The sequence below is a fragment of the Lotus japonicus genome, chromosome 6 (assembly GCF_012489685.1).
Source record: "Lotus japonicus ecotype B-129 chromosome 6, LjGifu_v1.2".
Classification (NCBI taxonomy): Eukaryota; Viridiplantae; Streptophyta; class Magnoliopsida; order Fabales; family Fabaceae; genus Lotus; species Lotus japonicus.
Window position 1 is genome coordinate 17534066 of NC_080046.1, and position 26215 is coordinate 17560280.

At 38.0% G+C, this 26215-nt stretch overlaps 3 protein-coding genes and 1 non-coding gene across 5 annotated transcripts; 2 read left to right on the forward strand and 2 right to left on the reverse strand.

Annotated features, from left to right (window-relative positions):
- The first annotated feature begins 2129 nt into the window (after positions 1–2129).
- LOC130724521 (urease accessory protein D-like) lies at positions 2130–9543 on the forward strand. 2 transcript variants are annotated; one of them, XM_057575761.1, is made up of 9 exons: positions 2130–2271; positions 2669–2805; positions 2937–3002; positions 3127–3201; positions 3342–3386; positions 3814–4047; positions 5281–5363; positions 5433–5598; positions 9089–9543. In XM_057575761.1, the coding sequence occupies exons 2-9, from the start codon at positions 2680–2682 to the stop codon at positions 9200–9202; spliced, it is 909 nt and encodes a 302-aa protein (XP_057431744.1). In that variant the 5' UTR covers positions 2130–2271; positions 2669–2679; the 3' UTR covers positions 9203–9543. The 2 variants fall into 2 exon arrangements, with proteins under 2 accessions (XP_057431744.1, XP_057431745.1); XM_057575762.1 differs by having other exon boundaries at positions 2187–2515.
- On the forward strand, positions 8767–8839 carry TRNAK-CUU (transfer RNA lysine (anticodon CUU)). Its single transcript has one exon. It is a non-coding gene; the product is annotated as a tRNA-Lys (tRNA).
- A 597-nt stretch (positions 9544–10140) lies between the features above and the next one.
- On the reverse strand, positions 10141–12953 carry LOC130722669 (phosphopantetheinyl transferase-like). Its single transcript, XM_057573479.1, is given in 5 exon segments — positions 10141–10363; positions 10365–10402; positions 10545–10716; positions 11392–11575; positions 11578–12953. Coding segments are annotated over 5 exon segments (552 nt in total). The 5' UTR covers positions 11618–12953; the 3' UTR covers positions 10141–10245.
- Positions 12954–13100: 147 nt separating this feature from the next.
- LOC130722668 (STOREKEEPER protein-like) lies at positions 13101–14873 on the reverse strand. The gene has a single exon (XM_057573478.1). It carries the CDS (start codon positions 14871–14873, stop codon positions 13749–13751), a length of 1125 nt encoding a protein of 374 aa, XP_057429461.1. The 3' UTR covers positions 13101–13748.
- Between the last annotated feature and the right edge of the window lie 11342 nt (positions 14874–26215).

Here is a 26215-nt window from a genome sequence, read left to right on the forward strand (position 1 = left end):
GGTAAAACCTAGCCCAAAATACCATTAGGCAATTAGGAGTTTGCCCTTACAAACTATTGTAATGTGGGACTTGGTTCTTAGTAATTCGAGCCTCAAGTCTAAGTAGAGTAGTTGAGTTAGATTTGCTCTGTCTGGGCTAGTACTGATCAAACGACACTCGCCATCGTAGGATTGTGCTCCTTCTGTATGAAGTTATCCACCACGCCCCTCGCAAGGCTTCATCGCCACCTTCTTGACTCCAAGCCTTAAGAGTTGTGGACTATAAGAACATTGGGATGACCAAGTCACTAGTTCTATGATGGATACATGCTAACCAAGTGTTAATGGCATGAGGTAGCTGTTCAGAAAAAAAGCGTCTAGGTATATCTGCTCTCGCCTTATTATTAGGTCTCTCGAATCTTCGTTGTCCATATTAATGTAATTACTTGATCTTCTCTTCCCTCTTACGCTTTGTTTGGTAGAGAAGAGATATAGAGAAGTAAGAAGATAATTAGAGAGAAATAAATGAGAAATATAATAAATTTATAGGTTGTTTGGTATGATAGAAAGAGAACAGATATAAAAGAGAAAAAAATGAAGAGGAGGAGAGAGAAAAAAATAATATTTTTTGTGTTAAAACATTTATGCCAGTCAACTGTCAGCAACTATATCGTCTTCATTTAGTTGGTTAAGTAAGTAGTTTTCATTTTCAACAATCAGCAACTATATCATCTTCATTTAATCGACAATCCGATAACGCACAAAATAAACTACAAAGCATACAAAAAACGTTACACCAGTACAACACACAATCCAATCCAATCCTAATTGTTAGATGACTTGTAGGCCTCCAAAATGATCCTAGACTGATCGTGAATGAGTTGAGCACGCTTGGCAACCAGCTTCAGCTCTGCAACCTGTTACTTGCTCCACCTGGCCTCCAACTCTGCCCTCTTTGATGCTCCAATTAACTTCAATCCCTTCTTCACCACATTCTCATTCATATTCCCCCATACCCAAACATTCCACTTCTCAAAAGCAAACTTGCCTCTATATTAGTGTCCACCACTTGCTTATCAGATTGGCGATTTATACTAGATTGGTAAATAAAAAAAATAGTACCCCAAAGCTATAATTTCCAAATAAGATTATACTAGTTGGATACAAAAGCCGAATGTCAAATATGCTGCTAGTGCAATTGCAACCCATTGTTCCGGGTAATTAGCTCTCTCCTATATATGAAACCTCTATGAACGTATCCCAAACAATTGACGCACTTATATTTACTAATTCTACAATTTGTTTTACATTGGAACAAACTAGCACCTCAATGTATTGGCATCTTCCATTTTCTGTGCTAGTAATTATGTGTGTATTCATTTGTTTATATATGGGAAATGCTAACTTACTCCCACTTAATTTTGTAAAGGAGTAAGTTAGCAACTAACATCTTTTCTTTTAGACAAAAAATCCAATTTTTTTTTTTTAAGCAAGTTTTAATTCGGGGGGGTATTTATGTAATTATGATTTTTTATTTTTTAATTCTAAAAAATCAATTCTCTCAATCCTCCCACTTCCCACTTTTTTCTCACATTACTTTTAAACTTCATATTACTCTTATTTCTCTTTCTCTATCTTCCCTTCTCCAGCAACAAACGTCTTCTTCATTTCACTTGACCCAAATCTTTGTCGGGGCCAAAAATTGAAGAATTTTCTAAAAATCAAAGAATTACAAGTTAATAGTACCAGTACCATTAAACCTTCAATCACTCAACAACCAATTGAACAGAGTCCAGTAATGAAATTATGAAATTAATATTCAATGAGTCTCGTGAATATCCATGTGAACACATGGTGAATGGTATTGCGGATGTCCCCGTATGATAGCTTAAGTGGTTGAAGTTGGACACATATGGGATGGATGGGGGGCGATCCAAGAATTGATTCCTAGCGTGTGCAATTTATCTTTTCGATATACAAAATAGAAAAATAAAAAAGGTATTGCCGATGAAATAATGCTATGTTGACAATCCATTTCCAACTTAAACTTAGATAAAGAAGGTGTGAAAACAGAAAAATAAGTGATATAATAAGAAGAATTTTTTTTGTGAAAATGAGATGGAAGAGAAAGAAAAATATAACTCATTACCAATGCAATTTTATGAGATTTAAATTTAATTAAACAAGTGCATTTAATATATTACTCCCACGACTTGTTGATCTTCTTCTCTATGTGGTGTGTTTGTACCATGTGCAACTCGATCTGCTCCTCTCGACGTCTTTGACAATCAGGTTCATTGTTTTTCGTGTAATTTCATACTCTCTGGTGTTGTCGATCGTCCCCATTTATCTATTTGCATTTTGTTGTTAGAATTATGTCCGGAGTCTTTTTCTTTTCGTCATTTTGAAATCCTCTCTCACTTGTAGAAAACAATCAAATGACCGTTGGTTTAAGTAGTGAGCTGTTTGATTTCTTGTAATTAGAAAAAAGTAGTTGATAGAAGCTATCCAATTGTATCTTCATTCAAGTTATCAAGTAGGTGAAAAATTGTTGTTTTGTGTGAAATAAATTTTGTTTTGTTTATAATTGTAAGAATATCACTTTAGTTTCTGATCAATGAGGATATATATATATATATATATATATATATATATATATATATATATATATATATATATATTAATCCAGCACAAGGAAGAATGAGAAATGGTGAGGAGGTCAAAGAAAAGGAAACAGGTTCAGTGGTAGTTGAAAAAGTGGGAGGCAGATCATCAGTGATAAGCTGCATATCAAGATATCCCTTGAAGTTCATCATACCCAAAAAGGTGTTGAACATTCTTTGTTTTTTGATTTCCCTGTCTTGTTTTTAGTTAAGTGTATACTTGTTTTATGGAGTGATTATTGGCACAAAAGTCTTAGCTTGGCATGCAATGCATTTCTTTCACTGATTGCTTAGGTGGGTTCTTCCAAAACTGATGCTGTCTGGGTTTATGCCCTCAATTTTGGAGGTGGAATTGTATCTGTAAGTTCCTTTTTTTTTAGTGTCTGTGTGTGTTTCTTTTTTCTCCCCCTTCCTTCAAACTGTCTTGGTTTTATGTTTCTATTTGTATATGAATTTGGACTTGTGCTTACCTTATGAGGTGTAGGGTGATAATATATCATGCAAGTTTTCCGTGGGAGATGCCTGTACAATGGTGTTAACGACCCAGGGCTCCACTAAGGTCGACTAATTTTTTCCCCTTCTCATTGCTTATGAATATGATACATTATCTATATGATTGGTTGTTTTTCATCAGAGTGACTTCTGGTGATTACCTGTACTTATCTTTATGCTGTTGATAATTTTGTTCTCTCGTTTTAGGTCTATAAATCTGTGGGATCTAAGTGTTCTCACCAAATATTAGAGGTAACAAAACTGTATATTTCAATTGAGGTTCTTACATATGTGCCTATTATTATTAAAAATAACGAGTTTTCGTTTTATGTGATAGGAAAAGGATTAGTGCTGATTGCTTTGTTTTTTACTTTACAATACCTAATGGTCACAAAGATTTATGGCCAAGGCAGGAGTATTATAATTTTGGTTGGATTCTAATAATTTGAAGTTCTGGTTTTTTTATGGCATAACATGTACTTTTCAAGAAAATTTACTTGATGATACCGTTAGCGTGGTTGACTATTTGGTCTGTCATTATATAGTCCTTTGATTCATATAGCTGAAATTCTCAGCGAGAGAAGGCATTGGTTGTTGCAGTTGTAAAGCTTGACCATTCGTTATTCATTGTAAGTGAGGAGTGAGAACTTACAACTGTTAAATTCATCCTTTGTAGTAGGCTACGGTTGGTAGGAATGCACTTTTAGCCATCATCCCAGATCCAGTGACATGTTTTTCCACTGCAAGATACTATCAGAAGCAAGTTTTCACCGTTTGTTCAGATTCAAATTTGGTTATTGTTGATTGGATTACTAGTGGGCGCCATGAAAGTGGAGAAAAATGGGATTTTGATCTATATAAAAGCACCAATAATATATTCTTAGATGATGGTCAACCATTATTTCTAGATACGGTAATGATTTAACTGCTGACCTTGTTATGCTTGTTATCTATTGTACTTCCAAGTTGCTTGAGCTTCTAAGATGTATAAACTATCATGAAATCTTAGCTTCCTCTCTGGTTGTAATTTCTTGGAAAATTTGTTTATAGATTTCAATCCCATAGAATGATGTCACCTAATTGCTAGCCTTAACTTAATAAATTTGGATAGTTGTATCACATGGACCAATCTGTTCCCTACCGCAGTTCCATTCCGGAGGAAGTTTTGCCTGGGCTTGATGAACTCTTAACCGAATATCCTTAAGATGCAAATTTAGGCTTTCACAATTTATATGACTATATAGCTGACACATCATTTTGTTATGGGTTTATTGATTAATTTCATTTAGGACTAATTTCTACTGCGGCAAATGCTCTTAACTATGGGGGGATAATTAATGCTTCTGGGTTTAAAAGCATGTGCTTTCTAACCCTTGCCATGAGAAGCATATTTGGGACACAATAATAGTGTATACATATTTTTTCAACATCTTGACACCTTCCTCCGTCTTACCCAATAATGTTTTCCCACTCTGAAATATGTTCTGGAATAGTGATCAACCATGGCAAGCAACAAATAGTAGATATAACTATATAAGTATACCTAACTGTTTTCAAAACACATTAAATATGCATATTATTTGATTGCGTAACTTGTACTCCTTATTTGCAACTAAAAGTTATTGGAAAAGGAGAAACCTGCTGTTTCATTAGAAACACACAAAAGAAATAGTGAACAAAAATGTGTTTGAGTTTTTAGACTTGGAGCAGATGTAAGTCACTTGTAGAAGACCAAATTGCTTTGCCATCCCTTTCAATCTGGTAGCATTGGATTTGGATCTTCTCATTTTAGTTCCTAACATGATATGGGGTGTTGTGCTCCTTTCTCTTTAAAATATGGGGCGCCATCATGTTAGGAGCTACAATGACAACATAAAAAGTTGGCTTCATATATTGCTTTTGCACTAGTCTCTGCCCTATACAGGGTGTTATGCCTATCTCTTTTCTGAAATGACTATATCATGTTAGCAGCTATAATGAGAGCATCCAGATCTAGCAGCAGCATATGCTTTTATGCTAGTTTAAAATTTGAACTTATATAGTTTCAGGAGATTTTGGGAAAGGCAGTTTGGACCATCTTTTATTTTGGGATTTTGATTTCCTTTCCACTCTTATTCTACTTAAAATGCTTCTTTGTTACAAACAGATGTTATTAGAGAAAGAAAAAATTGGCTGCATAAAGAATCACATGCAGGACTACCAAGTTATTGCAATGATTGTCCTCCTCGGGTGAGTGAATTAAGTTCTTACTTCTTGATTTATGTGTTTTTGTATCATGGATTTATTATATTATTTTAGGCCAAATATGCAGTATATCCAGAAGTTGGTGCAAGATAATGTGAAAAGAATTATGTCTGAGAAATTACAGCATCCTTCTGCTGCCTTGAATCACCAAAGAGACAAGGCGGATCATTTCATGACAAAACCAAACTTCATGGCTTCTTGCAGTGTATTTGGTCCTAAGGTAAATTATAAATTCAATTAACTAGAATATAATGTCTAAATACTGCTGTGGCGTACCTGGTTAAATAGTTCTTTGACTTGAGGTTGTTTATATCTGACTTATACTAGATCCTGGATTTTGCTTGAACCCAAATAATTTTGTAAACTTTCATAGATTCAAACGTAACACAAGTATTGGTGCATGCTATTGCTCATTAGAGATACAAATATTGGAAAATGGAAAGAATTAGTGGAAACACAATGTTTTCTACTGATAGAATATTAGGGTATTTAATCTTAGTTGGCTGTGGATTGTACTAGCAGTGCTAGTACTTGATCAGTTGATCTAATTAGGATCACTTTGAAGGAACTGTCTATAGTTTTGAAGCATCGAAAAGTGACGATTTGTTGGAGTCATGAATCCTCTATTTATAATGTGAGTTCCAATAGGTAGTTAGGTGAGATGTCCATTTATTCTAGCATAAGGGATCTTGCTAGTGCAGGGTATTTTTTGTTTGGGACGCGTGTTCCAGTTGAGACAAAAGGGACTTCTCCACTAAGTTGGCTGAGTTTGTGATCTTAATAAAATACTGGTGAGGTTCTTGGTTGGATGGAGAGAATCATTAGCCTTTGTATGGAAGACCCTTTATCTTAACAATATAAATCCAGAATTGCTAAAAGCCTAAAACAGAGTAGCAGTGGGCCAGGAATGTGTGTGTGATGGGTTTTTGAGACAAAAAGGGATACAAATTAATGGGGAACTTGTGAAAAGAATGGGGTTGATGGAGATGGAAGTGAGTTGAGCCAGCTTTTGAGCCTACATGCCTACTTGCAACTCAGCACATTAGCAACCAAATGAACTGAAAGTTTTGGTTCATTTTTAAATGACCTGAACTTGAGCTTTGACATGTTCAACCCCTCAGCTCGTGAGCTAGCTTTATATATAAATAGATAGATAGATATTTTGTTAAGTGAATTTTTCCCATAAAAACAAAGAGACTAGCTCTTGACAAGAACAGAAAATGCAGAATATAATGGTAAATCTAGAGTTCTGCTGATGCACAGAACCTCTAGTCCGAATAGTTACCTTCTTCCTTTCTATTCATGCCTTCCCTGTACTACCTACCCTTCCTTCTAATATTCTCATTTCTCCCCAATCAAATTCTCACTCATACTATTCCTTATTAGCACAAGATCCTTTGAGCCCTAGATTTAACTAGACGAATATTCCCTCAATTTCTGACCCTTATCCTCACCAATCTGTGTTTATCTTTTTAATCAGCAGATCTCTTCTTCAGGCATAGGCCCAAACCCAGTAGTTGTGTCAAAATCACCAAATCTCTTCTTCTAAGTAGGCATAACATAATCATCATCATCTCCAGTTAAAATTATGTCCGCTACATATGCTGTAAGCTGTCAAATACTCAATTGGAACAAGAATTTTGGCCTAGGCCCAGTTGAGAGCCCGATCAAGTTGATGTAGATATTTCTATACCTATGTTTTTAAAATTCAAATTTTCGTCTCTTCACTTTTCCATTTCATAGCATAAGCACATCAATTATTTCATAACATAGGCTCATTAGTTGCCTCAAGAGAAGAAGGGAAGTCTATCAAAGACCATTCTCCTTGTGAAGATCATGGAGATGTGGTTCATCATGTTTGTTCAGATGCACTCTCTCACTCGTATCTAGGACGGTCCCTTGTCTAATGGGAATTCCTCCATGTGATAGATTTCATAGCAGCATGCTAGCAGCTGCAATTGCAGAGGAGCACATTGTCGTAACGGAGTAAGAGAAGCCCCAATCACTTGTACCTGGGAGCGGAAATGCTCTCCACCTCCCAATCGTAGATCCCCACGTTCCTCCGTCGCGAGTTCTCATTCGCGACAACCTCGTTATGTTCCCATTGCCCTTGAACCACCACTGGCCATACCATGGATGGCGGAAGCACCACAACGGCACGACCAAGAGGTCTTATCTCATTTATTTTCTCAGCGAAGTTTTTTCTAGGCTCCAAAGGTTGGAACTTGGAAGCCGTAACCGATTAATCCTCCTGCATAACCTTTACATCCAATGAGCCTGTATCCCGGGCAATTCGATGAACCATTCAGAGGAAAATGGTTTAGGATGCGAGAGTTTCCTTTTTTCGGACTGAGATTTTTCACCTTGAAACTAACTTAACCCGTTCGATGCTTACCCTTGGGGAATAGGCTAGGCTGAGCCAACTTAAAATTTTTGAAGGCCTAAGTCTGATCTGTTATTTGTTTACAAACTTTTTTTTTCAGGTCTGACTTGGTCTCTTGAAAGTCTGGTTTGACTTGGTAGCCTATTTAATTATCTGCTTTATAATAAGCTTAAAGTAGGCCAATGAGCCTATTTGTAGATAGGTCAGAGATATAGGCTAACAGGTTAAACCTTACTAAAACAAATCTTTCTATAAACATGCAAACAAGATTATTACCTAATAGCTAGGGATGGAAATCAGATGGATTATGTTGGGTTTCCCAAGTGCTGAAAGCCTATTTAAAATCCTACTTCTTAGTAAGATATTTAAATAAGTCCTAAGTCTGTTTCTTAAATCATAGTAAAGGTAAACCTACGTCAAGATATAATAGACTTGGGCGTTTGTTAATAGTTTTAGAATAATATTCCTAGGAATGATGTTTCCCCGGAGTCTCATTACTAGACATGTCATTCCCGGGTAAAATGAAAAATATATTTGAATTGTATATATTATTCCCAGTAATGCTTTTAAAATTATTTAATTAGAAAAAATAAACAAAAAATATGAAGTGTTGGTGGGAAGTAACTTCGTAAGATTCCCCTCTTTGACATGGAAATAAGATTTGTAGAAATCTTGAGTAACTTACATGCCTGAGAATCCATCATACTTGGGAATAAATTTTTTAAAACTTGGAACCAAACTTGGGAATATTACAATCCTAACTCACATTCCCAGAATATTTTGGGATACCTTTGCAACAAACGCCCCCTATATGCCCAAATATACTTTAGTAAAATATGTAGTGGTTATCTTGCTTTTATAATATATTTTGGTTTCCAAAAAAAATTATGTATAAATGTATATATTGTAAAGATACTATAATAAAAATCTAATGGAAACATAATGACAGTGAAATAAAGTATTTGTATTAATTATATCTATTTAAATAGATTGATATCTCAAGTAGCCCGTCTAGCTCAGTTGGTAGAGCGCAAGGCTCTTAACCTTGTGGTCGTGGGTTCGAGCCCCACGGTGGGCGTTTTTATTTTATTTTATCACGTTCAATACTTTTTTAGAGCATTTTTAATTAAATAATATATATTGGCTAAATAAAATCTTTCAATTGCTATTGGTAAGAGAATAGTAACATGTTGCTGGTTAAGTGGCAAGGTAAAAAAAAATGGAAGATGCTATAGTTTGTTGAAACCCTTGTGGTATCTTTATGACTCTGTATTATTATTACGTAATTTATGATTTCGTCAACTTCATATTGTGCATTTGTGTGCAGAAAATTGGTCTTCTTGTTCGAGTGGCTTCTGTGACAACTAAATCAGTATACAAGTTTCTACAACATCAATTGGCTCCCTTGGAGCCAATAATTGGTGTGTCACCCTACAGATGAAGTGTATTAGTGTAACTGTTTTCTGACAAGCGCACGGTTTTATCATTGTTTCTATAGGGGAAAAAAAATCTACAACCCAATTGCAAATTTAGATTATGTAAATGCAATCAATTTGTAATTTATGAATTATTTGGAATCCAATTTAAGGATTCAGTAGAAAACTTTAGAGTGGTGTTCAAAAAAGAAAAGTTTAGAGTGAATTAATTGCCAAAAAATTTAGAGCTTCCAGGAATTGGGTTCAGATTATTAGCAATTTTGCTATGAACATTATCTTATATCAAACTAATTTTGAAGTTAAATTATGAATTACAATTTTCTTTCAATGCACTTGATTAAAATAATCCCTTCTTTTATGGTGATTGAGTTTAAAATAAGTCTTGTAATTTTCTTTCAATGCATTCATGATTTTTTAGTGGTACACCGAGAGGATCCAAATTCGAAGTGTGGACTATAATTGGTTTGCGAGAATTTTCATTTTCCATAATGCTCGGAAGTGCCACACCTACGATGTGGATCGTTCTGGTTCTAGATGACCAAGTTAATCATGTTAGCTTCAAAAAGTATTCCACATATTCCTATTGCAAAGTTCTTCAAATTTTTCCAATTTTCAGGATCCAAAATCCACGTTCAAATGCAACACTACACCAAAACAAGCTAAATACAAAAGAGCCAAGAATGCGATGACATACAAGAAAAGATACAAAACAAACGAGATGGATATGTATTGCAATTTATATACACAACAAATCTTAATGTGCTTATACATTTGCTTATCCTCGAGCGATTATCCTACTATGTTATATGAAGGAGTACAATAGCATTCAACACATTTTATTTTTTCTTAACAACATTTTATTGTGACTTCATACAATCTAGTGGGAGAATTAGCAAATCCCTATGCATATTTTGTGACTGAGAGAGAGCAATGTCGAGATATATGATTCTTAACTCTAACAATATTTCCATTGATTTGAACAAACATTCGTTTCGAAAGATTTACACATTACCATCTAACCTCCATGCTTACAATAAAGTGCTTTCTGTTAAAAAACTGAAACAAGTATTTGTACACCTAGTTTAACAAAGTCAACATTTGGAAGATGAAGACCAAGATTATATTCATCTTCAGTAAAATCCACTTTCTTCAACGTTGATTTGTAACTCAGAAGCTGATATTGGGTCACCTCTTGCAATTGAGATCTGTTCAAGGAAAAAAAACTGAGTTAGATGCAAAATATTTATGCAGTCCCATCCTTGTGATTGAAATTGAACTTGGATTTCTGTAGTCATAGTTGTCAAAGTGAACCAAGAATTTTTAATTCGAAGTTGATAAGGAACTTACACAATGTCTTTCTCTAAGTTCAAACAGCCAGAATCTCCACTCAGTCAAAACCTTCCCATTCATTTTAGCTGATATGTTGGTCCAGTTTGTGTGCGAAAACTCCACTTTATTCAACCCTTCAGTCAGTCCACTCCCTAAAGCTTTAACATAAGCTTCTTTTAGGCTCCAATACCTGCAAAGCTTTTTAAAGAATCATTTTACATTTACAAAGAATTCAATAGTTTGGTAATAAAAGCACATCACTAGATCTGTCTGACACTATCTCATATTGATATACTCCTCCTATAAATTAAACAATTCCAGAGATCACCTTGTGCTCTACATTTTATAGCAACAAGATCTTGAGGTTCGTCCACTACATGGTATTTTACCACATTATGTGATAAACTGATAATCATTATACATTAAAGTCATAGTTAAATATTATTGGGCATTTTGCATTCAGAAGGGCATGGTTATAACAAGCTCTAAAACACTAGCCGAGCAATTTGTTCTTCATGCACTGCCATTTGGCTTCTTTCCAGACAAATAACAGTACAAGGATTTTTAGTTTTGTTTCGACAACTGTGAAGACAGTTAAATTTGGAAAAATGCAAACCTGAGAGGAATAAAAAAAAATTGTGACAGAAAAAGAAGTTTTACTAGAGAGCACATAAGAGAAATACTACTAGCTAGGGGCAGCATATCTTCCAAAGCAAGAAAACAAAAAACTGGAGACATGAAAACATCAACATTGAAGCAAAGCTACTGACTCTCTGCATGCTGGAACAGCAGTGTTTGGAGAAAGTAAATCTGAACCCCACAAGCACTATTTTGACAAATATTTACAGATGAAGTATAATCACACCTGTAAAATTCAATGAAGACATCATCAGAAGTGCCATCATTAACTATGCTAAACCATTCCAAACTTGAAAAGTATGATGAGAAGAATTGAATAAATTCCGTAATTGTTTCTCCTTGTGGTATAGCATATGAGACGGTGTCTATCCCCACAAGGCATACAGGTTCAGATGCTATGGCCACATAGCACCTTGATGGGATACATTGAAACTAAAATTTGGGAATTTCATACCAAATTTATCATAATCCTGAAAGGAAAAAGGAGAAAATAAATAAGGTAATGATCAAGGAAACAGATGAGGGGCACGAGAATGTGAAGTGAGCAGTGATGTTAATTGCGGATCGCGGAAAATAGTGGAAAGCCAAAAACCCACTATGCCAAGCCCTCAAAACAGAAAATAGCGGTTAGCCCTCAAAGCGCTAAGCTAGTTGGAAAATTCTGTGCTGGTTGAAGTTACAAATAGAGGGTCAAAAGAGAAAGTTGGAACATCATTACTTTGTTTAGTGATCCAAAACTCCTTAGATTGTTAAGGCTATAGCTGATGATTTTGGAAAATATACTACAGGAAAGATGAAAAGTTATTCAAAGGCCCTAGTTAGATATGTTTAATTTAGCAGCTTTAAAATTTAAATTGTTTCCATGGAGATTCAAGATAAAGCATTGCTGAGGATAATGTACAGAATCTCAACCTGTCACTTACCTGTTTAGTGTAGAGCAAAAATGTTCATCGAAGTGAACTCATGCTGCTGAGTGGTTGCTGATCATCACAGGTCTTCAGGTTTTCAAAGAAAAAAAGATACATGCTTCTATAAATCATGTGGATAAATATTACTTGTTTTCACTCCCTTCCCCCCCCCCCCCCCCTCCCTTCTTCAACCTTGGCAATAAAGACTGAAATCTATTTGGAAAAAAAGTGCTTCGAGTTTGGAAAATATACTACAGGAAAGATGAAAAGTTATTCAAAGGCCCTAGTTAGACATGTTTAATTTTGGCAGCTTTAAAATTTAAATTGTTTCCATGGAGATTCAAGATAAAGCATTGCTGAGGATAATGTACAGAATCTCAACCTGTCACTTACCTGTTTAGTGTAGAGCAAAAATGTTCATCGAAGTGAACTCATGCTGCTGAGTGGTTGCTGATCATCACAGGTCTTCAGGTTTTCAAAGAAAAAAAGATGCATGCTTCTATAAATCATGTGGATAAATATTACTTGTTTTCACTCGCCCCCCCCTCCCTTCTTCAACCTTGGTAATAAAGACTGAAATCTATTTGGAAAAAAAAGTGCTTCGAGTTTTGCCAAAGTTAAAGGCTCCTATTAACCAACATCAAAATGATCTTAATCTTGTATGTTCTGAACCTAAGGGCAAAAGCAGTTATAAAGAAAAATTTCAATGAAACTAATAACAATAACTTATGAGAAAGTTCTCAAAAAAAAAAATACAGAACCAGTAATTGTCTACAGAAATTTCGGTTAAGTTTTCCAACCACAGTCAAGAGGTCTCAAATTATTGAGACAAATCATAATCCAAAACCAGAAATCAGCAATGTAGGGCAGTTTTAATTAAACATTGACCTGACCAGCATTAAATAAGAATGTGATTTCAAACAAATAAAAAGCAAAAACAGTCACTATTGAATGCAAGAGAAAGGAACAAAGATTCAGAGGGAAAAAATGAGAATGGCCCCATGATTCCATCTGGTACAAAACTATGTGAAAAAGATCTAGTTATTATAGCTTCATCTGGTACAATATGTAAGGATAAATTACAGACATGTTTTATTCTTTCCTGTATCAGAAAACAAAAGCATGAAATGCTTTGTAGTTTATTTTGTGCACTATTGGATTGTCGATTAAATGAAGATCATATAGTTGCTGATCGTTGAAAATGAAAACTACTTACTTAACCAATGAAGATGATATAGTTGCTGACTGTTGTCATTGTCTACCATTGTTATGTTTTTAATTCAATTACGTTCTTGATGAGTGTTTGATAGTTTATATAGGACAGAAAATAAAAGCATGAAAGGATAGAAAAACATGAAAGGACAGAAGTATCTACACAACACTTACTCATGCTTTTGTTTTCTGACCTATATAAACTATCAAACACTCATCAAGAACGTAATTGAATTAAAAAGATAACAATGACAGGCAATGACAACAGTCAGCAACTATATCATCTTCATTTAGTTGGTTAAGTAAGTAGTTTTCATTTTCAACAATCAACAGCTATATCATCTTCATTTAATCGACAATCCGATAGCGCACAAAATAAACTACAAAGTATTAGCGCACAAAATAAATTACAAAGCATACAAAAAGTTATACCAATACAACCCACAATCCAATCCAATCCAATTCAATCATAATTGTTTGATGACTTGTAGGCCTCCAAAATGATTCTAGACTGATCGTAAATGAGTTGAGCACGCTTGGCAACCAGCTCCAGCTCTGCAACCTGTAACTTGCTCCACCTGACCTCCAACTCTGCCCTCTTTGATGCTCCAATTAACTCCAATCCCTTTTTCACAACATCCTCATTCATATTCCCATAACCAAACATTTCACTCCTCAAAAGCAAACTTGCCTCTACACTTGCCTCTACATTAGTGTCCACCACTTGCTTGTCAGATTTCGATTTCTTGGCAGAAGAAGGAGGTACGTTCACTGCATTACCGTTAGTGTTTGGGTTTTCTTCTGCTGCTTCAGTGGATTTGAATTTGGATTCGGATTTAGATTTGGATTTGGATTTGGATTTGGGTTCAGTACTACTGCCCCATATGTTCTTGCACAAGTCAAAGTGGACTTTGGGGAATTTGGGGCCATCACCGTTGTAGCCTTTGGCAACATGAGTGTGGAACTTGTACTTGAGCCTCCGAACCTTCTGCATGAGATGCTTGGTGTTAGAATCCAACTGAAGCGAGTTCTTCATGAAATTGTAAAAAGCATCACCGTGCTTCAACGGATCCTTCCCTGTTTTCGAAATGAACTCAGCAAGGCCCTTTAGAATGGCCGTCTCATCCTCCACGCTCCACACTCTCAGAAACCGCTTCTTCGCATCGGAATCTCCGCCGCCGGCGTCAACGACTGCCTTGTTCTTCTTGTTATTGACCCGTTCGGCGTCGGCATTGTTCTCGGCAGCGCGCTTGGCTGCCGGTCTATGAGAGAGTGGGGGCTGGTCGGAGTCAGAGTCAGAGTCGGATTCGGGTTGTTGTTCTTCCTCTTCCTCCTCCTCCTCAGACGACGAAACTTGAACTTGTTGTTCTTCTTCATCTTCGGTTGCTGATGGAGGTTGATGTTGTTCCTCTGAATCGGAGGAGGAGGAGGAAGACGGATCTGGGAGAGGAGAAGGGCGTTTCTGCTGCTTCTTTGCCATGGAGGTGGTGTTGATTTGGGATTTTGGGTTTTGTAGCAGATCGGAAGAAACGACACCAACACTGAGTGAGAGTGAGTGAGAAAGAGAATCAAATATACTTAACTTCATAGACAATCTCACGGACCACTCGTGAATCACTTTCTTTTCTCTTTCTCTCAATCACGTGTTTTTCTGCACTATGTTTGATACAGCTTGCTTCAATATTTGGATATCCTCCCCCAACAAGTCTTCAATTCATTTGCTTCATTCACCTTTCTCTCAAATCTCAATCACGTGTATTGTGCTTCTCTCCACAGAATGCCAAATGTGCTGCTAGTGAAAATGCAACCCAAGTCCTAAAACGCTTCCGGGTAATTACTTCTCTCCTAATTTTTTTTTTCCTAAATGAATCCTATATGAATGTATGCCAAAAAATTGACGCACTTATATTTACTAATTCTATAATTTGTTTTACATTGGAATAAACTAGCACCTCAATGTATTGGCCTCTTCCATTTTCTATGCTAGTCATTATGTGTGTATTCATTTGTTTATATATTTAACAATCATTCATCTGTCTGGCTTCTTTATAATTGTTGAATTAGAACTTGGAAGAGATGAGAGAATCTCAAAATACTTCAATAGCTCCATCTTAATAACTATCACAAGAAGACCGAAGAAACTGACTCACAACAAAAACAACAAATGAAATGTTTGGGCGAGTGATGGTAAGGTAATTTAACTTACCAACTAGTCTTCGATATCTACCAGGATCACTCAAAGGCTCGCCATGTCTTGGGAGAAGTTTGACATTCGGATCTATAGGAGTGTCCAATGCTTTGCAGTTTAACCATGTCAACTTCTGTGAGAATATCCAAGGCATGCTTCCTTTGAGAAACAACAATACCATATTTAGATTGAGCTACTTCAAAGCCCAAAAAGTATTTGACCAACCCTAAATCCTTGGTTTGAAAGTGATGATATAAGTGTTGCTTCAATGTATCAATGCAAATTTGATCATCTCCAGTGATAACAATGTCATCAACATAAAAATTAGATAGATGCATTTTCCCTGGGGACTATGTATGTAGAAGACTGTATGATGAGATTCACAACGAGACACTCCAAACTCTAGGACGACAATACAATATCTTCCAAACCAAGCGTGTGGTAACTGCTTAAGGCCATATAGGGGAGCGATGAAGTTTGCAAACTAAATTAGACTCCCCTTGAGCAACAAAACCAAGAGGTTGCTCCACATAAATGTCCTCCTAAAGTTCACCATGAAGAAAAACATGTTTAATATCAAGCTGAAACAAAGGTCGTGAGCGCATAGCAGCCATGGATAAGAATAGACGAACATATGACATCTTTGCAACTGGAGAGAAGGTGTCACCATAATCCTGGCTATAAACTTTAGGGTATCCTTTAGCAACTAACTGAGCTCCAAGACGATCAACCATTGAGCTACTTCAACTTAAGACCGTCAGGGCCAACCTTCATTGTATAAATCATGGTAATTAAAAACGGACCGGACCGGTGGTTCGACCGGTTAAACCGGGAACCAGACCCCTGGCCGGTAAGAAACAGGCACAAAATTGTGTGGTGAGAAAACCGGATACGAACCGGGAGAACCGGCCGAAAACCGGACGAACCGGCCAAAACCGGCCGGTTGGCGGTTTCAAGCGGTTCAGCGCCAAAAACGTTTATTTGTGTTTTTTTGACAAACTGGGTTCAGGTACAATGGGCTCAGCCCAGAAAACAACAGACCAAAAATTTGCAACAAACCAAACAGTTTTAAAACATGAGGAAACAAAACACAATTTGAAAAAAAAAAACAGAACACGCTTAACAGAGTTGCAGAGGCAGAAAACCCTAGTCTTCTATTCCAAGCTCTTCCCCTTAGATCCTTCTTCCCGGCGGCTAGCCACCTCCACCGCGCCGCAGGTCGAGTCGTTACCTCACCGTCGTCGTCACGTTTGTTTCTTCGACTGCAACCCTCTTCTTCTTCTATTTACTGAACCAGTTATAGAGAATCAATTCTCTACCCTAAAATTAACAATAAAATCTCCCATAATCTCTCACGTCTCTCTCCTCCCCTTTTATAACAGAAACCAGCGCTCATTCTCTCTCTACCACCTCAGCAGGTTTCCCATTTACTTTCCGATTCTTTCTAACCCCCACAATTTGAGGTAAATACTCAAGATTGAAATTAAAGTACTCTTACAAATCTTCTTAAATTTTTGAATGTTCTTTCAATTTTCTTTTCTTCTATTTCAAATTTATCATCATAAACAAGAACAATAAATCAAAGATATAAATTTCATAAACCATGGAGCATCAACACCCGGTCTCAAAAATGAAGAATGAATCACATTTAAGCTTTAGAATAATATATTCTAATATGATGATCACAAGTTAGCCATGAATAGCTTCCTGATTCTTATTACTCTTTCGGTTTCAATTTTTAAGTGCACCGTGAACATATGAATTCAGCCAACACAAGCAACTAGAAATTAGTGGAAAGATAGAAGTCTATCTTTTCTAATAATTTTTCCTTTTCTAATTTTAGAGAGGACAATAGCCACTAAAGAAGATATGCAATTAAGATATATCATAGCAAGTCTGCAAGTCAAATAGAATATATATAATTGAAAGTATTACCTCCTATTTTCATACCGTGTCACCCCCTTCATATGGTTTTGTCTCGCACAGTACAAGAAATGTACATGAAATCATTTACTACAGAACTTTGGATAGTTTGTCACCTTAATAGAACGATTTACTCAACTCTTAATTATATAGCATCAATTCATAGAATTAAAAAATAAAAGGTATCACCTGGATGAAAAGTATAAGAGACTTGTGCCGCACTAAAACCCACCAACATTCATCCCAATGCTTGGATAAACTCCTGAGATTGTTGGAAATATTGCAGTCAGAACACAATAAAATTATAATGGTCTCGAACCAAATATTACAAATGTAATCATTATAATTTGGGGCGTGTCACATGGCACTGTACTCAAGAGTTTATTCGCTCAAGATGCGATAACTCCCCAAAATACAGCAAATTCTTTTAACCAATTTGTTAGGACACAAAACTAAGTAGAAAATCACTGGAATATCAGCCCAAGAACTTATGTGTTTATCACTTTTTTCTACTCTCTACTTTTCACGTGTCCATACCCAGCACAGGATACACATACATATGCATACATATATATATGCATAGAATAAGAGCATGTTTCAAACCAATTGAAACCATGAATTGAATAGAAGGTGTAACTGAAATATAATCAATAGAAATCAAACGGCAAAAGGAACATTAAGAGCATTATAATATATCAATGCATTAACTATGTTAAACGGCTAAAGAGAATTGAAAACCTTTTACTATATCATTAAGAATAGAAAGAAACGTTTTGTTTAAATGAGAATACAAAGAAACATTGAACACTAGGGATGACAACGGGTAGGATCGGGCACGAGTTTTACAATTAACAAACACAAACCTAAATCCCAGAACCCAAACCCAAACTCAAACACAAACCCTTATGGGCGATAAAATGAAATCCATACCCAAACCCATTGGGTTTCGGATTTACCCGAAACCCAAACCCATTAATAACGTATAATAACAACCCGATCCAAAACCTACTTTCATATAAAAAAAAGTGAAATTCTTAGAAAGAAAGAAAAAAACAAATATTATTCATCATCCTCATCCATCACCAAAGTGAGACAACAATAGAGTTTACTTTCTCAAACATACAAAAGGACAATTAATCATCAAATACTAAGAACAAAGTTTATAAATATATATGTATGAGGGTTTTTTTTGTAATTTTATGTTTCAGATATCTTTGGGTTCGGGTTTGGGCACGGATTTAACTAATACCAAATCCAAACCCATAAATGGCTACCGTAACGGGCAAAACCCAATCTCAAACCCAAATCCAGCCAACTCGAATTTTGCCCGTCAAATCAGATTGGGTTCGGGCGAATACCCATGGGTTTGGCAAAATTAAACGGGTAAAGAGAATTGAAAACCTTTTTTTAAATGAGAATACAAAGAAACGTTGAGCACAAATAAAACTGATGGTGGAATATTGAATGGAAACATATTTGACCATGTAATCAAAACATAAATGAAATGTCAATCATAAATAAATAAGAATTTAATTTAAATGCACTTTAAATCTTTTAAAATATTAATAGAATCTACAACAGGAAGAGATGAGAGAATTTTAAAATATTTCATTAATCTATCTTTACATGATAAGTTCTAAACTATAAATAAATAAATATATATATATATATATATATATATATATATATGTTATAAGTGGGCCTTTAAGGGTCCACAACCACAAACTAACTATTATACATTAACAAAAATAACTAAACTAGCGCGGAACTATTTGTATTTTTAATAAGAGAAAGAAGTAAGAATATTTAGGAATGAAGTTGTGCACGCTCAAATGCTTGATTTTTATCTTAAAGCAGTCACTTGAAATGGATAGATAATGGTTTTCTTTAATCCTTTCTCATTATATTCATAATGCAAGGGATTTAAATGATCAGCTATTCTTGATTAAATCGGGGATATAGTTGGTTAATTTGTTCGGTAAGGAGATAACATAGCTTTCTTACATGATACCTATAATCTGAACTTCTGAAGAGAGGAAGAAGAGAAAAGGAACTTCAAAGTTCAAAGATTAGAAACAACAATAAATTATGGACTGTTGAGGATCCCATCTAAACAAATGTCTCTATAGATGTCATTTTGCCCTTGATTGTCTTGTATCATTTGATTTTGTTATTAATATTTTTATGTTCGTAGTCACTATACAAATATAACTTGCTATCACATTTTCTGAAATGACAGGCAAACATGACCCTAAAATTGATGACAATGGGCCCACGTTTCCACCTCGTGACAACCATGGCAACAGTGATAATGGAGGCGGCGGCGATAAGTTTTCAGGTGGACTCACTCTTTTGGGTGTTCTTGGCGTCCTAGATGTTCTAAAAGACGTAGAGAGTGAATGGTGAAAAAAGTAAAGAATGTCTTTCGATCTTGAAAATTAGACTTCGTATGTGTGGCAGTGAAATAGTTTTGGGAATGGGTGGTTGAATTAAAATTATTATCCAGGGTCCCTCGCCCAGGAGCGCCAGCTTAGGGGGACGAGCGGACCAGAGACTTTGGCCTACTCTCAGAGGCCCAACCGGCCCATTAGGAAGGGTTAGAGGCGTCAAGCCCAACTCCACATCTATAAATAGGGGATGAATACCAATTGTAAAAGACTCTTAGCTCATTTGAGAAATAACAAGATTGAAATTCAGTTACTTTCTCTCTCTAAAGAGGTTACGCTCTCATTCTCTCTAGGAATCTCACATCACGTTCCTTACACTCTAGGTACTATACCTCATCTCAATGTTCATGGATAGAACATTTGGCGCCATCTGTGGGAAACGGTAGATTTCGAATCCCGGACTACGTGGATTCCGATTTGGTCCAGAGAAGTTCAATTTTTTGTGTGATTTTCTTCAGTTTTTAGATTTTTCGGTCGAGTTCTTCGTTTCACTAGCGAAGATCGATGGAGACACGTCGTCGATGACGCGACAAAGATCAGGCGCGGCGGCGCGGTTCACCTCCGCGTCGCGTGAGAGGCAGGCCGCGACGCGAGCAGGTTTACCGTGAAGAAACCGATCAGTTAACTCCTCCGCCACCACCTCCACCTCCTCCTTCTCCAACGCCTCCACTACCTTCTCCGCCAACTTCACCGGAGCAGCAGAGGTCACCGATGCATTCACCCGGAGCTTCGGGAGGGGAGACTCCGGCACTTCAAGCACCGATCTTCGGACAAGACTAGAGGCGTTTGGTCCGTAGCGTCGATGATATACGACAGCGAAACGATTACTTACAGGAACAGTTGGAATATTATCGTTACGAGCAACAGGATGAAGGGGAGCGCAAAGCGGAAGCCGTGGCTGAATTTGAACCGTTCTGGGCAGCAGTGAGGGAGTGGCTATCCCAGATAACATGATGAATATTGTCCTCGAGACGTATAACGGGAAAGCTGATCCCAAGGAGCACCTGCTATATTTTAACACAAAAATGGTAATTAGTGCCGCTTCCGACGCTGTAAAGTGTAGGATGTTTCCAGCTACATTCAAAGGCACAGCCATGGCGTGGTTCACAACTCTACCCTGAGGATCGATCACGAATTTTCGTGATTTCTCATCAAAGTTCCTCGTTCAGTTTTCCGCCAGTAAAACCAAGCAGGTGACAATTGAGGATCTGTATAATGTCCGCCAGTCCGATGGTGAGACTCTGAAGCAATACGTGAAACGATTTAGCACGGCGTCCGTCAAGATTGAGGAATCAGAGCCGCATGCTTGTGCGCGTGCCTTCAAGAACGGGTTGCAGCCGGGGAAGCTGAATAGCAAATTGAGCCGTAAGCCGGCTCGGTCGATGGCCGAGATCCGCGCGCGAGCAAACACCTACATTCTGGACGAGGAGGATGATGCCTTCAAGCGAAGGCGCGCGAAAAAGGAGAAGGATGGCGAACAGAAGGGCGTATCGCCATAAGGAAAACAGAGTAAGGAGAGAGGAGAGGGCAGCAAGAGGCGAGACAGGAAAGTGAGGACAGGGGAAAAGGCTGTGAAGGAGCCATTGTATCCTAAGAGGGAAAATTTCGAGCGCCGCAGACTGTGGCATCAGGCTGACTCTCGCCGGCGAGAGGAGTCAGAGAAGAGTCTAAATGCACATTTGACGGAGCTACTTCATGAGGTCAAGGCTGTAACACCCCGTTTTTAATTAAAATAATGTTGGTATTTTATTTTAATTAAGATTATATTGTATGGTGGTTTAATAGGTGATATAATAATACTTTAATGAAATAAAATATTTTTTTTGTGATGCTGGGTGTGTTTTATGGAATGGAAGAGAGTTAGGGGGTGAAAGTTAGGATTAAAAATAGAGACAAGGGCTAGGAGAGATTTTAGGATTTTTAGTTTAGCCCTTGAGGAATTAGGTTTAGATGGTTTAATAAGGATGGGGAAGCAGCTAAAGAAAAAAAAAATAAGAAAGAAGAGGACGTGTGAAAGAAGGAGAAAAAAACAGAAGAAGGCTGTGCGTGAAGTAGCCGGAAGAGGGGGAGAACGGTTCCGTTTCAAAGATTTTGATCAGGGAACTCGGAGCTGCACTCAATCCAAAGGTAAGGGTGGGGTTTTGAGTTTCTAATGGGATTATGGTGAATGGTATGTGGGATTTGGGGATGTATAATTGTTGCTGTTAATGATGTTCTGGAAATCTGAAATTGAATCCAATGATTTTGGGGATTCTGGGTGATTGAATGGGGGAGGAAAAATCTGGAATTGGGGTTCACGGATTCTGGATTGAAATCCTGGACTGAATTCCAGGTTTTAATTTCTGGTTTGCCATGATTTTCTGTTTTGAATTTCTGTTTTGAGTTTCTGTTTTGAATTTACAATTGCTGTACCTGTGGTCTGATTGATGGGATTCATGATACATGGATTCTGTGATGCTATGAATGTATGCAATGGTTCTTAGGAAACTTTGCTAAATGGCTAGGTACTATATGATTTATGCACGGATTTGATGATGCTGTGCTGCTGTCCAAAATTTCCTGGGCTGGACAGTACACTTCGAGACCTGTTTTCGCCCAGTTAGAGTGCTCAAATGAAGATGTGATCAACTAAGAAATTGTAGGACTTTAAGTTAGCTTTCTAGGCATATAAAATACATGATTTTTGGTTCAATAACGAATTCAGGAGACCGCTTTTAGTGGCTGGTGTTCCTGCTGTTTTTTCTAGATTACGGAAATTCTGATTGTTTTGAAAATATAATTAGATTTAGCTTACATGTTGTAGGAAAGTTAATGTATTAGCTATGAGGATGATGCATGTGGCTGAACACCTTTAGCATGAAATCCATAATTTATTTACCATATGTGATAGTTTCTTCCATGATTGCATGCTTAAGTGAGTTGTTTCATTGATTTGGTGCCAAAATTGCCTAAGATGTCAGGGTAATTGTATAGTTGATAAAAAAGCATGTGTGCTGAATTGTGTTGTTTTAAGCGATGTTAGTGATGTAGTGATATAGGCGCAATGCCTCATGTTGAAGTGATGATTATGAGATGTATACGTCCTTTTGAGTCGCATAGCATCTGCATACTCTGTGATGGCCTGTATTGGCGATTTGTGATGAAGGCTTATGCCTTGTGCCTCCAATAATTGGCAATTAGTGATGAGGGCTGAAGCCCTGTTGGTACCACATACATATGCATAGTCATTGTTGTGTTCGAATTGTATCCGAGTTGATGATGCTATTTGTGACTGTTTTTAGTAACTGAGCTATGTAAATATAAAAGGAAATGGTGTGGCCTTAATCTAGCATATTAATTTTCATTCTCCTATTTATGTTACTCGATATCTCACCCCTTCTGTTTGAATGTTACCCTTGTCAGTAACGTGCAGGTAACCAGGAGGAGTAGTCTATAGCTTTTAGTTCGAGTTGGAGTCCTTGCTCTGATACGTAGCACTCGGGGGGGGGGGGGGAAATGGACGCTTGTTTTCCTTCTGTTATAATTTGAATTAAGTTGTTATTTGAGAAGTTGTTTCTGTTTTAAGTTGTGAGCAAGATACTATGTTTTCTTTAAGTTTTAAGGACATTGGATTCGCTGCATAACTATTTGTCAAAGTGAACTAGTTCAATGACTAATTAACTGTTACAGGAGCATTATGATAATGTTTTAAGTGATTATGTAATGTCTCATGAGTGTTAGAATTTTTATCACTCTGATATTTGCAATACATATACCGTTTAGAATTGGGGTGTTACAAAGGCGACCCACGCAATTGAGGAAGGCGAGAAAGAGACCGACCCGCCTCGAGCGGCGTTGGATAAAACGAAGTGGTGCGAGTATCACCGCTCAGCAAGCCATGACACGGGGGATTGCTTTACACTGAAAAACGAAATTGAGAGACTCATTCGGGCGGGGCGATCGCAGATGAATGATGAATGACCGCGGCGATCGGTGGAATGGAGAACGACAGCCGGGAAACCGGTACAAAGGGGGCCGCCAGCAGGACGACCGCCGCCGTACGCCAACGACTAACAAAAAGGAAACACTGGCAACAAGGAAGAAGGGGGCGAAAGAAACCTTTAATAAGGATCTTGAGCCGCCAGTTGGGACAATAAACACAATCGCGGGTGGCTTTGGTGGAGGCGGTGACACAGCCTCGGCGAGGCGAAGGCACGTGAGAGCAGTAACATCAGTGGAACAGTATGAGACCCCATTTGGATTCCAGCATCCAGATATTGTGATATCATCAACGGATTTCGAGGGGATCAAAACGCACAAGGATGATCCTGTGGTTGTAATGATAAGGATCAACAGTTTCAATGTGCGGCGAGTTCTTTTAGACCAGGGGAGCTCTGCCGACATTATCTACGGCGATGCGTTTGATCAGTTAGGACTGACGGACAAAGATTTGATGCCCTACACAGGAACATTGGTAGGCTTCTCGGGCGAGCAAGTCTGGGTACGCGGATATATAGATTTGGACACAAGTTTTGGTGTCGACGAGAACGCCAAACTTCTCCGCGTAAGGTATCTTGTGTTGCAGGTCGTAGCATCATACAACGTCATCATTGGAAGGAACACGCTCAATCGCCTCTGCGCGGTGATTTCGACAGCTCACCTGGCGGTGAAATATCCGCTGATGTGCGGAAGAGTGGGAAAGATTGTGGTTGATCAGAGGAGGGCGAGAGAGTGTTATAACAACTGTCTCAGTCTGTATGGAAAAAAGGGAGCTTGCGAGGGACACATATGTCATGAGGTTGAGGTTATTCTAGGTAATCAAGACAAAGAGGGGATATTGAAGCAGATGATTGACAGGAAGATAGCAAGGTCAGAGAGAAGCCAAGGACAGGTTAGGATAGATGGCAGGACGGGCAAGGATGGACAGTTCACGGATGCTCATGCAGAAGAGCGTTGGGCAGGTGTGATCGCAGATTTAGAGACGTATAAATTCAGCAGAGGAGTGCTGGCGATCGAGCCCAGGCTCACGGTCAGTCAAGACAGGCGCTTGGAAAAGCTAGTAGAGGACAATTTTGACCTCTTTAGCTGGAGTTCAAAATACCCAGCGCTTTGGGGATTGCCAATGTTTAAGAAGCCGAATCTCTCAAATACAGGGCGAGATGAACAAAAGAGAAAAGGAGTGACATTTCAAAGAATGGATCAGCGAATCTTCCTGCAAGGCAGCGACGAAAAAAGCGGTAACAGGGCGCGCGAACGGTCTAAAAACAAGCGGAAGGAGAGGAGAGGGAGCCCAACGAGTCGCCGCCTAGGTAAAGGAAAAAGAGAGGCAAGATATTGGAAGCCGGTGGGTTTGGTAGCTTTCAAGCCGGGGACATCCAAGCGCGACAAGCAGAAAGGCAAGTTAGGAGAAGTCCCTCATTACCATGAGGCGGGCGGGGAAGGAAACCAACCCCGCAGTAACAATGAGTGGGTGGTGAGCACGTACCTGAGGGGCTGGAAGCAGAAGCATGTAGGGAGCAGGAGCGAGGACGCAGCAAAGGGACCAAAAAATTATGACCAAAAATAAAGATGCACTCTTTTTCTCCATCACGAGAGTTTTTTAACGAGGCATCCCTCGATGTTAAATCTTTCACAAATCAAATACAAAGGATATTCTCAAGCAATACTCCTAGCTCGACTATAATACGACGGTCACCCGGTGGGAAAAATTCCCTGAAGGTGGCGATCCCAACACGACCTTGATGTCTGGGGATCGCTCCGAAAAAGTCCGGCGCGAACCGCTGCTACCCAAATAGCAACTCAACTAACATGTCACGTTCGCCTGGTGGGAAAAATCCTCTGAAGGTGGCAATCCCAACACGACCTTGATGTCTAGGGATTGCTCCGGAAAGTCCGACGCGAATCCCTGACCTCTCGTTGGCGATGTGTGCGGATAAGCTACTTATCCCAGGATAAGCTACTTATCCCAAAAGTCTCCCCGAAATATGGGCAAACGAGACCTCCCCGAAATATGGACGAGAATAAAAACTAAGCATAAGTCTGGGTAAACCTATATGGCCATTGGGTCCCTAACAACTGTAAGTCCTCGCCGGGACGAAACCGGCAAGGCCACACCTGCTCTTACGGAAAATATTGGTGTGAAGAAAGCCTCAATCCAAGACTGAGCAAAAGTCCTAGTTTCCACTGGCACACATTCAAAATCGCTAGACGAGCACAAAATACAAAGCTTAAAGGCACAAGGGCGAACACGAGGAGAAAAATGGATAAACGAAATCGCGACAAACTTTCATTAAATAACACGGAGCAGTGTTAATTACAAAAAGGTAAGGGAAAGTCAATACAAAATACTCAAACTGCATTAACGTTTTCTGCTTCCCTTGCGTTTTCAGCAGC